General features: G+C 37.4%; 1 protein-coding gene across 2 annotated transcripts in view; it reads left to right on the plus strand.

Annotated features, from left to right (window-relative positions):
• Nucleotides 1-13,721, plus strand: part of LOC122716455 (ABC transporter G family member 14) — a 45,761-nt gene that overhangs the window by 12,312 nt on the left and 19,728 nt on the right. For both annotated transcript variants that reach the window (XM_043939541.1, XM_043939542.1), the window contains exons 2-3: nt 10,862-11,022; nt 13,265-13,434. In XM_043939541.1, the coding sequence (XP_043795476.1) occupies nt 11,010-11,022; nt 13,265-13,434 (183 nt within the window). In that variant the 5' untranslated portion in view covers nt 10,862-11,009. The remainder of the gene's footprint in view (nt 1-10,861; nt 11,023-13,264; nt 13,435-13,721) is intronic.

Raw genomic sequence — 13,721 nt, forward strand, 5'->3', positions numbered from 1 at the left:
ATATTATCGTTCGTACATTCCTTGTTCCCGATCTTCACACGTGCTTCAATAAACTTTTGAAAATTTCCATGGCGTGTAAAAATAGGCCAACGAAGGCACACGAGAGGAGCAACCTTGAGGCGTAATTGAACCCTGAATCGTGATGTCACAAGACACACTGTTGTCCAATTGTAGATTTGAAGTACAATTTATAACATTGATCCATCATATGGTCCGTGTAATATACGTATTTAGACCATTATAAAGAGTAAATAACTTTGCATTTATGAATGCAAATTAATTAAAAAATAATCCATTGAAAAAAATTGATAATATTAATACACTTGACTTTTTGAATAAATATAAAATTTGATTGTTTCTCGTGGTCGAAATTACAATGATACTTAATATAGATTTGATAAGATACAAAAGTAAGGGGGATGAAATGGATTTTAATCTTCTTTACCATTAATTATACTAAGATTCTTGAATCGACCCAATGTTAAATACAAAAAAGGAATATTTAAGAGGATCAAATTGGCTTTAGTATTCTTAACACCAATTATGCACAAATTCTTGAATTATTTTCCACATAATCCTTTTTTCTTTAATCCTTTCTTCAACCCCTCGACAATAAACCCTTTTGCAAATTCATCATCACCAAATCCTCGAGTTTCAGAATGTAAATTATTTAAAACGAGAGACAAAATCTCGTATATACAATAGTAAAAATTATTTTTTACCATCATTTCACTTTTCCTTCCACGTCAAAATTTCATCAACCTCGACGTTAAAATCTCTTCTCTTAAAATTCAACGATGATAATATTCTTAAAATAAAAAAATTTTATCGCGTTCCACTCTCTTCCTCGTTCAAAATATCTTGGTTTGCATTAAAAAATTCATTCGAAGGGAGAAAACAATTGCGGAAACAATAGCGCGATCGAATCGATCTCTGTCAATTCTGTTCCAACACCCGATTTTTCCCTCCTCGATGAATAATCGATCTCGTCCAAGGCGTGGAAAACTGTCGGTGGTGGAAAAAGAAGAAGAAGAAGAAGAAGAAGAAGAAGAAAGCCGGCATCGAGCGACAATGTTTCGCGGGCATAAATCAAATCGGAGAAAGTTACAACCCCAATTAACCTCTGTGATACGGGATGACTCGTGCTCGAGGGTTCGTTGAACCGATTCTCCGAGAACACGAGCGAACCGATCGTTTCGGCCCGTCCACCTGATAACGAATCGGCCAATGGATAAACAACAAAGATAAGAATTCTTCTAGAATTTAGAATTCAGATCTAACAACAATAATTAGAATTAGAATTCAACGATTCTCAAAAACAAATAAATACGAAGCAAACTAACTCTCGTCTCGTTTGAAAAATGAGGGCGTTTGGCGGAGGGATTTAATCGTGTGGCGAGATAAGAATAATTTTCAACGATCAATATTACACATTCTTGTATAATGGATCCACTGTTCCAATCTTACGACATAAATTACACGAGCGATAAACGTTCGATTTTTTTTTTTTTTTTTCTTTTTCTTTCATTCCACGCACGACGACTTAATATCCCTCCTCCTCCTTCCCTCCCCCCCCTCCCACGCAACGACAATAATACTCGTAATTGAAACCTAACCTAATAAAATATATAGTCCATTCGCATTGTTACAATAGGCCGATTTCCATAACAATGACACAACGAGATGCCGAACAGTCCACGAGGAAAAACTTAATCCTCACGCACACCAGAAATTTCACAATGGCGTCCTCGTCCCTCCCTTTTTACATACGTACGCAAACGGGGGGATATATTGCGCGGCCGCCGTATTCCTGTCTTTCGCGTATTAAAGTTCTCCCGGTTCTTGAAACGCCGCCCCAAAGCCGGCAATTTCTCCGATTTGACGGAGCGAATCGGCCGGATCGAAGCCACAAAGGCGACCGTTCCACTTCTGGAAATTGTTCCGGCAAAATCGTTCACCGGAACGACACGATAAAACTTTCTACGTGCGTGCAACGTACGACGAAACGCAACGGCCAGACCAGCCTCGGTTCCCTTTTGTGTTGTTGCCCCCGCAGAAACACACGACCGCTACTTCGTACCGTTTCTCCTCCGCTCTGTTCACTCTGATGACGTAACTATTTGTCGTTGTATTTTTATGAACAATGCGTTTCACGCGATCGAGGAGGGTATTTTCCATTGTTTTCGTTCGATTTTTTTCTTCTTCTAAAGATGATGGCTTTCAATTGTGCGAATTGAAAAAAATTTAATCTTTTTTTGTGAATTTATTTATCTACGATGGTGATGGTAGATTGTTTTTTTTTTTTATTTTATCATTTTATCACTATTTATTAAATTTCATTTTTTTGTTTTTGGAATCTATCTACTTACGATAGATAATTGATTTTTTATCTTTCGTCATTTCAAAATGAGAATATTCGTTTTCTTTTCCTCGCACGATTATATTTTTTATCAACGATTGCAAAATAAAAAAGGGCTTTAGTCTGTTTTATCAGGGTGACTGCCCCTCGAAGATTGATCGCTCCTCTTCTCTCTCTATTATTTTTCCTTCTCCTTCTTCTCTTTGACATCGTCACGAATGAATTTTCTATCACGATAATTTTAACTTGAAAATATTAATGTTACGAGTGGAAGATAGAAGTAAAGAAAATAACGCAACGATGGTTAAGAAAAGAAACAAAGAATGAACATTTTTGTGCATATAAAGGGAACAACAAGTACACTAAATTACAGACTTCGAAATAAAGTTGCATTTGATCATAGTCTCAAAAAAACATTCCCGTGATAACCGTACGATATCGTCCATTGTATATCGTTATTATCCTATTTTACTAAATTTTGTATTATATTATTATTTTATATTACGTTACATTATCCGTTTGATATCGTATCATATATCGTTATATTATTTAAAATAACGTCGTTAAAAGACACATTATATATTGTAAACCGAGAAATGATTTACGACCTTCCTCTATCGTATTTTATATCTTACAACAGATTTTTCCGATAAGAAACATCTAACGCGATATAAGACCATTTATTCCTGATATTATTAATACCATAAATTATTTATTCAAGAATCTTAACCACGCGTATTATAATATAAAATTATTTGAATACTCCATCTTCCCACTTTGACCGTGATAAATTGTGTCTCTATCTCGCGTACCATATCTCGTGTATCGTTTAACGTTATAAAAACCTTAAATGCAATATTTTTTGTTACAACTGTGTGTATATATATATACCGCTGAAAAAATAATTTTCACACATCCATATTCCTCGATACACGAAATGTACAATTATTATTATTGTATTAGTTGAGATTCTTTAAAATGAATTAAATTAAAAGATGTAAATTTAATTTTCCTCGATAATAAATAATCCTGTATTAATACGATTATTTTTATTCGAAAACAATATACACGTGCCGTGATGATAATAAAAAGGAAAGAAAAATGTTTCGTAACGGGCAAAGATTATTATATCCCCCTTGTCACAAGGAAGATTCGAATCGATGCCGAACGATTAGCCTCGATTGTAATTCAATTGTCATTTCTCGCGACGCGCAATTTCGGGGCGGGCTTTCGCCTTTTTTATTGGGGTGATTGACTGCCCCTCGAAGCTTGATCGCTCCTCTTCTCTCTCTATTATTTTTCCTCCTCCTCCTCCTCCTCCTTCTTCTCTTTGACATCGTCACCGATCGCGAGTTTCGAAAAAATCGATCGAGGCGATGTGTTTGGTCTGTCGTTGCGGATGAAACACGCGCTCCACGTCACGTTCCGTGCCGATATTTTCGGCTGATGATGGAGGATGAAGAGAAAGAGAGAGAGAGAGAGAGAGAGAGTACCTTCCTTAGGAATGCTTAGATCGATGCTCGAGGAAATAATATCGGTTCTTTCTTTTTTGGAAGAATTCTCGTAATTCTTTTCCTGCTTATATAATTTTAAAACGATTATTATATTAAAGTTACTTTCAACATGATGATTTTTGACATGAAATTTGTAGAATGAAAATGATTATGAAGTAATCATTTTATCTCAGATAGGATTATTAATTATATTTATATGTAATTGAACTTTAAATTGGCCTTTAATTCTTCTTTGCGCAGAAACTTTTTTTTTCAAATTTTATTTACAACCAATCTTCGTATCTGATTTGAAAAAATTTTTTCAATTCTAGTTTTCATAAATCTGTAATACCATTCTCGTCTCCCCTTTGAAAAGAATAATTCTATCAAAAAAATAGATAGATGAAAAATGTTTTCACATTTTAATTATCTCCTCAAATCCAATTAAACACCTCTCTCTACCTCTCTCATTTTGTCGAAACTTTTCTATCTATCCAAATAACGCAAAATTAAAAAAAAAAAAACGAACGAGAAATTACAAATCTAAACAACGATTGCTACAAATTATTATAAATAGAAGAAAATAAATCGATATATTACCAACCACCGTTTTCAAGGATCACGTGCACGAGAATTAATCGACGAAATATATTACTATTATCATTATTATCATCGTAAGCAAACAAATAAATCGATAACCACCGAGTAATCAATGATTTACCAGGGGACCATCGAAAAATTCGTCGGATCCATTTGCATGCACGGGTTCAACGAACTCTCGATACAGAAGCACACAGGGGTCAATTCGGGGAGGGACCCGTGGAACTTCCTTCAACGAGACCTAACCCCGCGAAACCTCGACCCGGCATTGAGCCGATGAATTTATAAAAATGATCGAGGGGAAAAAAAGAAGAGAGGGAAAAAAAAAAAAAAAAAAAAAAAGGAGGCGAGGAAGAGAGAGGGGGGGAAAGAGCGCCGCATCGTGGGGCCAAATTCCCCCGCGGGTCTACTACTCTCTCTCTAATGAACGAACCTATTGTCCGTGGGACTCCGTGCAAAAGAAATCGGCCACGCGCGCCTCTGGAACCGCGTCTGGAAATTTTAAAAATTTCTCGACGCCGATAATCGGCCGAATTATCGTTCGCGAGATTGTGGGGATTAATTGTACCGTGAAGATTCGATCAGACACGATGATTGGCGAATTTTTCCCAATCCAGGGGGGATCGAGAATCGAGATCGGGGAGGCTGCGGTTGATTGGAGTGGACGGTGGTGGATGATGGGTCGAAGAACGTAAGTAATGCGCAGAGTTTAAAATTGGGATCTTTTCAAGGGATCTTTTTAAGTTTTTAGATAAGTTGACAAAAATTGATTGGATTCTTCTCCCTTTTTAAAATTATTACGACTAGATTCTATATAGTAGAAGAATTCTATCCGCAGAATTTTTTAATCTTTATTAGTCCCTCTGTTCCCTCTTTCAATCGCTTTACTCGCTTTCGTTTGAAAATTGTACAATTCAAGGAAGAAAATTGGCACGTGAGCAAAATTGATTATTCCAAGATAAATTGTTGGACGTACGAGTATCAATCCGTCACGCGTCCAACAACACAACGACACTTTTTCCAAGAAGAATTAAAAATAATTAACTTCCTCGAGCCTTCATCATAAATTTGTCCTCGAGAGGTCACTCCATATTCAAACTGCTAAATAAAAAAAGAAAAAAAGAAGGAAAAAAAAAAAGAATAATTTCCTCGTAAAAGCCTCACATTTTCTTCCCTACGAACACGAACCGCTATCTAACTATCCGCGATACTTTTTCCAAGAAGAATTAAAAATAATTTATCCTCCACCACCATTTGTCCCCGAGAGGTTAATCGCTCCAAATTGAATTCCACGCGTATCCCAACGCGACCATTCCCAATCATTTCCCCCTTTCCTTTCTGTTTCCAAAATATACCCACCATCGCCTCGAACCACCCTACCGTCCATCCACCCCTTCCGGGTTCGAAGAGGGGGTGGTTTTGCCCAGTCGGGACGAGGCCGAAGGATTTCGTGAAAAAAAGTTCGGAGAGTTTGCTTAACTCTCTGGGTTACGCGTCGATAAGTGTCACGAAACACGACATCGTTCCCTTTCCCCCCCCCCCCCCCTCTTCCCTCCCTCCCCCTTTTCACAGGATCCCCTCGTCGCTTCGCCGACCGACGAGGTTCAACGAACCCGGGATGATGACGTGATACTGCCATGTTGGGAATTTATTATCTGACTTCTCTGGTTGTCCAACGACCCCTCTTCGCTTTTTGTGTATCGCGACGCGGCCGGCACTCCGCTCCTCGTTCTTTAGTTCGTTTCCGATTCCGACGGGGGAGGATCGTCTTGGAACGCGTGGACGTTGGCAACCACGTGGCGGCGCGTGGTGGATCGTCTCTGCGTGCGTGCGTGCGTGCGTGCATTTTCCAACGGTACCAGGATACGGCGAAACGGATACGGTGGCGGATTCTAGGTTCGTCCAATTTTCTTCCCTTTTTCTTTGGAATTTGAAAATGGAGGAAGGGAGGGAGAGAGTGACGTCGGTTGGTTGGTGATTTTTGGTTTGGATAGAGAGATTTTTTGATTGATAAAGTATGGGAATAATTATTCAAGTATTATTATTATTTTAGTTTTGGGTGGATTTAGAATTTTCTGGATGTGTAATGAATCGAGTTTTTGATATGTGAATAGATTGAGATAAAATTAGATTTGTGGATATAATTTTGGTTGACAAAAGAGGGGGATGTGTATTTTCTCTTGAGAGGGGAAATTTAATTCAAATTTATGAGTGGGTTTGTTGAGGGTGTGGGAGATTGGATAGAATGAATCATCGAACGATGTGGATCGAAGTGATAATATAATGAGGGAAGAAGAGTGGATGACATAGTGAATTTTTATATTTAAAAATCGTCCTAATTTTTCTTTTTTTAAATCTTTTCTAATTTAATAAAGGTATCAGCGACGTATTGCATTACATTTCGCAATATCTTCGCGTAATTTAATACAGATTCACAAAGTTTCTTCTCGGCGAAGAATCTTTGACCTTTAAACACGTGGTTATTCGTAACGCAATGAATTCCACTAATGCAAGGGAATCTTTTCCACCAGCATGTAATATTTCTCGGTTAATTAGTAACTTTATACGTTACACACAATTCCAATCGAACGTCTAATGTCGTATTACCGGTTTTTAATTAAACATTCCATACAAATATATATATATAATATTTATACACGAGGTCGTTGACGTTTTGTTTATATGAAACACGAATAAAGATCTTCTCTTTGAAAAATTCGCGATTGAAATTCTATCTAGTGCAGGTGTAAAAATGAATGGTAGTCCGATATTTACTAGGAAATGCTCGTGTTACTCGTAAACAGTTTATATTTATCACGATATATTATCACGAGCAGAGTCGTGTTTCGTTTATCTCTCTTATCCGCGATAATTGTGGCGCCATCGTCGAATTGCTTTGTTCAAATATTTTTTATTTATAGACTAGAGAATATGCATATACTCTCTCGTTACATAATATTTCCATAAAGAGTTATCCCTTAAGAGTTATCCCCAGTCGAGCGTTCTTTATAAAAGTTCGAATTATTTCATTTCGCCTATAAATAAATTTTACGTCCGATCAAAAACTTAATACGTTAACCCAGACAGATGATAAAATGAACGCCACGTTTCCAAAATGAGTTCGTCCACTTCGCGAACGATTCACTTCCCTCTCTTACGAGAGAGGCCAGGCTTTCCTATTCTCCTTGAAAACCCATTCGAAAGTCGCGCGCCTTTATATGGGCTCGCGCCAGTGAAGATGTTCCCAGTCCGCCTTAATTGACGGCCATGAGTGTACGCGGCGGCGCATGCGCAGCTTTCGAACGGCCTTGCAGAAATCGTTTTCCTGTCCCTGATCGAGTCGCAAAACATCCCAGAGCCGACTGAAAGCCGATCCAACGGATCGAAAGCTGTTCCCCGCCGCGTTTCTCGCCGTTTCACGGGGGATTTCTATCGATCCTCGGCCTGGTTATACTGGTTTCGTTTTTGCACTTTGTTGGAAAATTATTTTCGAGCGGAAAGGACAAGGACTCTCTCGTTAGATATCGTTCGAGAGAGGAGAAGGAATCAGCTTCGAGCCGATTTTCTTTTATCCGAGAAATTATTTATATATCTTGAATTTTGAATTTTATTTTCTCTGGTAGTATCTTTTTTTTTTATTATTGAAGATAGGTTTTAACATTGAAAAAATTTTTAAAAATCCTTTTCTCTATTAAATATAATATAGAGTTTTAAAAGTGTCTAATCGAGATTGAGATAGGAGGAAAGGAAAGTTTCGATTGGTCTTCTCCCCCAGGAAGAAGTTTCGATTCCAAGTACCGTGTGCACGATACTTTCTCATCTTCGAAACCGTTCAACTTCCAAGTAATTTTGCATCGAAATGAATCGTCGTCGAGACAATCGAGACCGCCACGAACGGAAGTTCAATTTACCGGAGAAATTTTAATGAAAGAAATAAATTGACTTCTCGAAAACGATCATAAAACAATTTAAACCGATCACGCGAATGAAACTCGTCAAAAATTGTACGCGAGGGACAGAAACTTGATATCCATTCTTCCGTAACGTTCACTTTATAATAGCAATCGTTGTGCGTACAATTCGTTAAAAATAATTAAAACCATCTTTCATCCGTCGACAATTAAAAATTATTAAAACATTCTATTGCAAAAATCATTTCACGCACAACTTTTCCCATTTATTCGATTCGATAAAAAAAAAAAAAAAGGATCTAAAGAACGATATTGAACTAATCGAATGGCTTAATCTGCCAATCAAAAGAAACTTTAATCGAAAGAAACGTCGATTATACTCCACGATCGACATCTTTTCCAATTGGAATCGAACTTTTGCCCGATACGAACATATTACGACATGCACAGGTTTGACAATATAATTGAGATTAATACGAGGATCGTGCAATTTCTTCCCTCCGAAGTACGATCATTTTTAATCGAGAGAAACACGATCCGTTATTCTTCGATCCTCTCCACTTTTCTCCTCCGGGCGGAAGACAAGTGGCTGGCGATTACGAAATCGACTCGCGTCTTTTATTTAAAAAAAAAAAAAAAGAAAAAAGAAACCAAAAAATAATTGAAATCGTCACGAAATAATTTCGTTCGCCAGTCGTTGAATAGAAATAATTATCGTTGCAACGATTCAAACGTTTACGTCAAATTGGATCGTTTCTTCGTTAAACATTTCCTCGGATGAAGGAATTGAGAAATTAATAACAAGGGAAGGATATACCATGTTTAATTTCGATTAATGTAGAATAGATTTGTAAAATGGATTTTTAAATGTGAAAGTGAAAGGGATCGAAGTGGTTACGTGTTGAAATTTTTACGAGAGGAGGATGAATAATTTGAATAATTGATTTAGTAATTGTTGAAAATACGATGGTACGATGTAATACTGGTGAAATGCAATAGAACGATCATTTCCATTTTATTAAATCTGTTAATAGGTCTTCTCCTGTGTTTCCAAATCGATGATTACGATTTTTTTTTTTTTTTTAAAAAATAAAGATACATCTGCTTATGATTTCCAAGCCACATGGTGTTACAAACAGTTAATAGATTAATCAATTTCACTTTGGAAGGGTTTTTTATCAAAGAATCCACTGAGGCACAGCTGTTAGACGTATAGACGTCCTAAGTCGTCTCTTTCTTTGCCTTTCTCCACGACGAACATCGTGACACGTTGCGAAACAGACTTTTTGCCGAGTAACAACTGGATGATCCTCGTTTTTACACTCGTTGAAATCTCTGCCGGTGATTTTCCATTGAAACCGAATAGACAGATATTGAATTTTCATTTCGATCGAAAGAAGAATCTGTATACAATTTACATATATTTCTTTCCTCCCCCTCCTCTTTCGTGGATAATTGTCAACGTTTTTCTTTCCCTCTTCCAGAGAAGAGATTATCTCTTCTATAAATATAAGAATATTTATAGATTTATATAAGAATTTATATAAGAATATTATGAAATTTTGAAAAGAAGAGTCATTAAATTCCTACTCGATAATTTGTTAGTGATTGAAATAATAGCTAAAGAAAAAAACTAATACTATTTCAAAACAAGCTAACAGAAGAATAATTAAACTCGCGTTAGATTGCTTACTCTGTACCTGACTTCTAATCTAATTTGTTCTACTGCACACGTTATGCAAAGAATTAAACGATTGGAACGAATGGAATCGTGTCAAATCATCCGAACAAACCAGTGAATTCCACTCGATAATTCTATATACGTTAAATAAATTTTCGAAAGATTTTGTAAAACGATTTGCCAACAATCGATTATTCGACACACTTTCATGGAAGAGATTAATTCGATTCTTGCTCTTTTCGATGGAAAGAGAGAGAGAGAAAGAGAGAGAAAGGAAGGAGATTTAATTTGAAAGCGAGCCAGATCTTTCAGTCCGTTTCGTGGTGTCGGTCTTTAATTGCTGTCGCGAAATAACTTCGATGGCACGTCATTGTTATTATGGAGGCGAGTGTTTGTCAGATGGTTGCCCAGCCAGCTGGAATACGTTAAATAGTTTCGAAATTGTTCGCGATTGTAGATTTATGCGGAGATTACGGGCGCGTTGAATATTTTCGAGACGAAGCCCTTCCCACGATCGAATATTTTTTATACAAATTCCTCCCTGGTAATATCATTCTTTCTCATATCGCACGATCTTTCCTAATTTCTAATTAAATAAAACAAAAAACTTTTCTTTCCAAATCGAAATAACAACATCGATCTTTCTAAACTTTTTATAATTCTATATATATATATATATATATACATTCGCACGAATCGCAGTATTTACTCGAAATTCAATTCAATCCAATATTCAATTATCGATCGAATTAAAATTAAAAGATTCGAAGAAGGGAAAATGAAAGGAAATTCTAAATCGGACGTTGGTTTGTTCCAGAGTGGAAAGCTCAGCGTTGCAGTTGGTGTACCCGCTGGATTCTCGTCCGGTGCAGCTAATCTTCCGGGGGTTGCAGGTGGTCAAGGAGAAACGATCCCTCCTCCGGGATGTCTCGGGCGTTGTTAAACCCGGCGAACTTTTGGCCGTCATGGGCCCCTCAGGTAAGACGATTTCGCGAAATTAAGAATCCTTCTCCTCCTTCTCCTCCTCCTCCTTCTTCTCCTCCCCCTTCGAAAGATAATCCTTCGACGGATTGGTCTCCGGAGAGGGGTGAAGGTTCAATAGTTTATCCCCTTTTGGAACGGGAATTGATTCGATTCGGAGATAAAGTCTCCCGTCGGGGAGAAGGATTTGGGTATCGTATATTTCATTTCATCTTTCGTTCCCCGGCAACGTGGATCTTCCACTTGGCAGAGCGCGCAAGTGGTTTCAAGGGGTTGAGACGAGTTAAAGAGACGAGAGAATAGTAGAATTTGGATATTTCCAAGAAATCTGTCGACGATCCTAATATTTTTTGAAAAAGAAATCGCTTTGAAACTTTGAAACTTCGAGAAAAGAGACAATTTACATCACGAGAGATGGTAATCGTAATTTAAACCGCCGCGTGCACACAAGTGGCGAGAAAAAAAGTGAAGCACGATGCTAAATTCGTACTAAGTCCTTCGCGGATGAAACAAGTCATCGTTGATGAACATCGTTGCGAAACGCGGTTCAACCCGGTTCCCAAATAGATCTCGAGGGGGAAAGGACGGACGAGTTACGAGCGCGGGACACAGCCAAAACGAGGAGGAGGTGGAGGAGGAGGAGGCCGCGAAATAAACGAATGACGCAAACTGACGCGAAATTGTCCGGCGGAGGGGAGGAGGGGGCATGGAAATACGATCGAGTCATCAGCATTCGCGAGAATTCGCCGCGGAACAAACGGTCAATTAGCCTCGAGAACACGGGCCCCGAAAAATTCGAATGATTCGTTGTTATACACGTCGGTAGATTGGATAAGTTTTATCATTATTATGTGAGCTTGTTCATCGAACGATGGAAAGAAAAATAAAAAAATATGTGGAGAAGTGAAACATTGACGACAATCGATCGAACAATCGATGATTTATAGATAGTAGATTTTTATTTCTTTTCTTTTTTTGAAGATATGATTTGGAACCCTAGCCAGGGATTCCTTTATATTTGAAGGAAAGAAAGTGAAAACTTTCTACCTGTCACATTATTATTTACTTAAATATTCAAACTTTTTCAAGCAAGAAAAAAAAGAAAAGAGTTACAAAAATCCAATCAAAAATATAGAGAAATCAATACGTAGATTTATAGATAGTAGATTTTTATTTTCTTTTCTTTTTTTGAAGATATGATTTGGAACCCTAGCCAGAGATTCCTTGATCTTCGAAGAATCTTTGAAAATTTTCCATCTACGCTACACATTATTATTTATTTAAATATTCAAACTTCTTCAAACAAGGACGCTTGACAAACGGCCACTTAACAAGAAATAATAATCCAAACTACTATAATACACTAAATAAAAAGAAAAAAAAAAAAAAAAAAAAAAAAAAAAAAAAGAAAAGAGTTACAAAAATCCAATCAAAAATACAGAGAAATCAAATTTCGAAAATTGAGATCCCCTCTGTGTAAACAACGAACGTCTTCGAATGTATCGAATCGATTCTCCCAGGATTCCCCAGGATGGATCCCAAGTCCGGTTACTCTTCTATGTTTAACCGCGACGAAGCACGAAGCCTGCCGGTATCCGCGGACGGTAACGAGCGATATTTATCTCGAGAGATTCGTCGTCCTCCCTCCCTCTCCTCCTCCTCGATATTCGTTTAACAAGCAAGCGCGCAAAGCAAGGGGTTACACGCGAGTACAAATCATCGAGCGCTCTCTCGCCCTTTCTCGTTCGTTCACGGTTTTGTGTGTCGTTAAAACGTCCCTCGGGAACGGGCACGCGAGCGTATTTCCACCGTCCAAAGCCGTATATCTTTGGCCGAACGACGACGATTCTAGGAACGAGATGGTACCCTATTCCGGTATACCTCTGGAGGCGCCACTTTCTACCCCTCCCCCACCTCTCCCTTTCCACCATTGAATCGGGAGGGTTCTACAACAGGGTTCTATCTATCCTTTCCAAAGGATTTTCTTCCACTCTCGTTCTTTACTTTACTTTAATCAGGATGGATTCCTGATTGGCGACGATCGCGAGATTTTTTTAAGGGTATGTTTGATTTTCAGATTTTTTTTTTTTATTTTTATGTAAATCCGTTTCTTTTGTGTGTATTGTATTTGAAATGAGAAAATATAAATTTTGAAGAGGGATATGATAATATGATTTTTAATTTGAATAAAATGTTTTTAATTATAAAACTTACGACGAGTTATTTATTGGTCGAACAGGTTGCGGCAAAACGACGTTATTGAACTGCCTGTCAGGCCGCGTGGGCTTGGACGGGGGTGAAATCTGGCTGAATCGTGAAAGGTTGACAAAAAGATGGCGCAGAAGAATCTGTTACGTGCAACAGCAGGACGTTTTCTTTCCCGATCTCACGTTACGACAGACACTCGAGGTAAGACTTTTTTTTATCTTTCATTTTAGAAAATTATATATACATCATAAAATATAAAGTTTCGAACAATTCAATCGAATTCAATTTCAATCAAAAATATTAAAGAAACGTAAATTTAAATAATGGCCAGTACTACGAGAATTTGGGGGTAAAAAAAAAAAAAAAAAAAAAAAAATAATCAAATAGAAAGAAGAAAAGAAATTGATATTTATTTACTTGTCGTGTCCGTGACGAAATCTTTTCTCGTAAAACGAGAATAATTTCCATAAAACCGTTCTCATCAAATG

The sequence above is a fragment of the Apis laboriosa genome, unplaced genomic scaffold (genome assembly GCF_014066325.1).
Source record: "Apis laboriosa isolate Shangri-la unplaced genomic scaffold, ASM1406632v1 scaffold45_cov149, whole genome shotgun sequence".
Classification (NCBI taxonomy): domain Eukaryota; kingdom Metazoa; phylum Arthropoda; class Insecta; order Hymenoptera; family Apidae; genus Apis; species Apis laboriosa.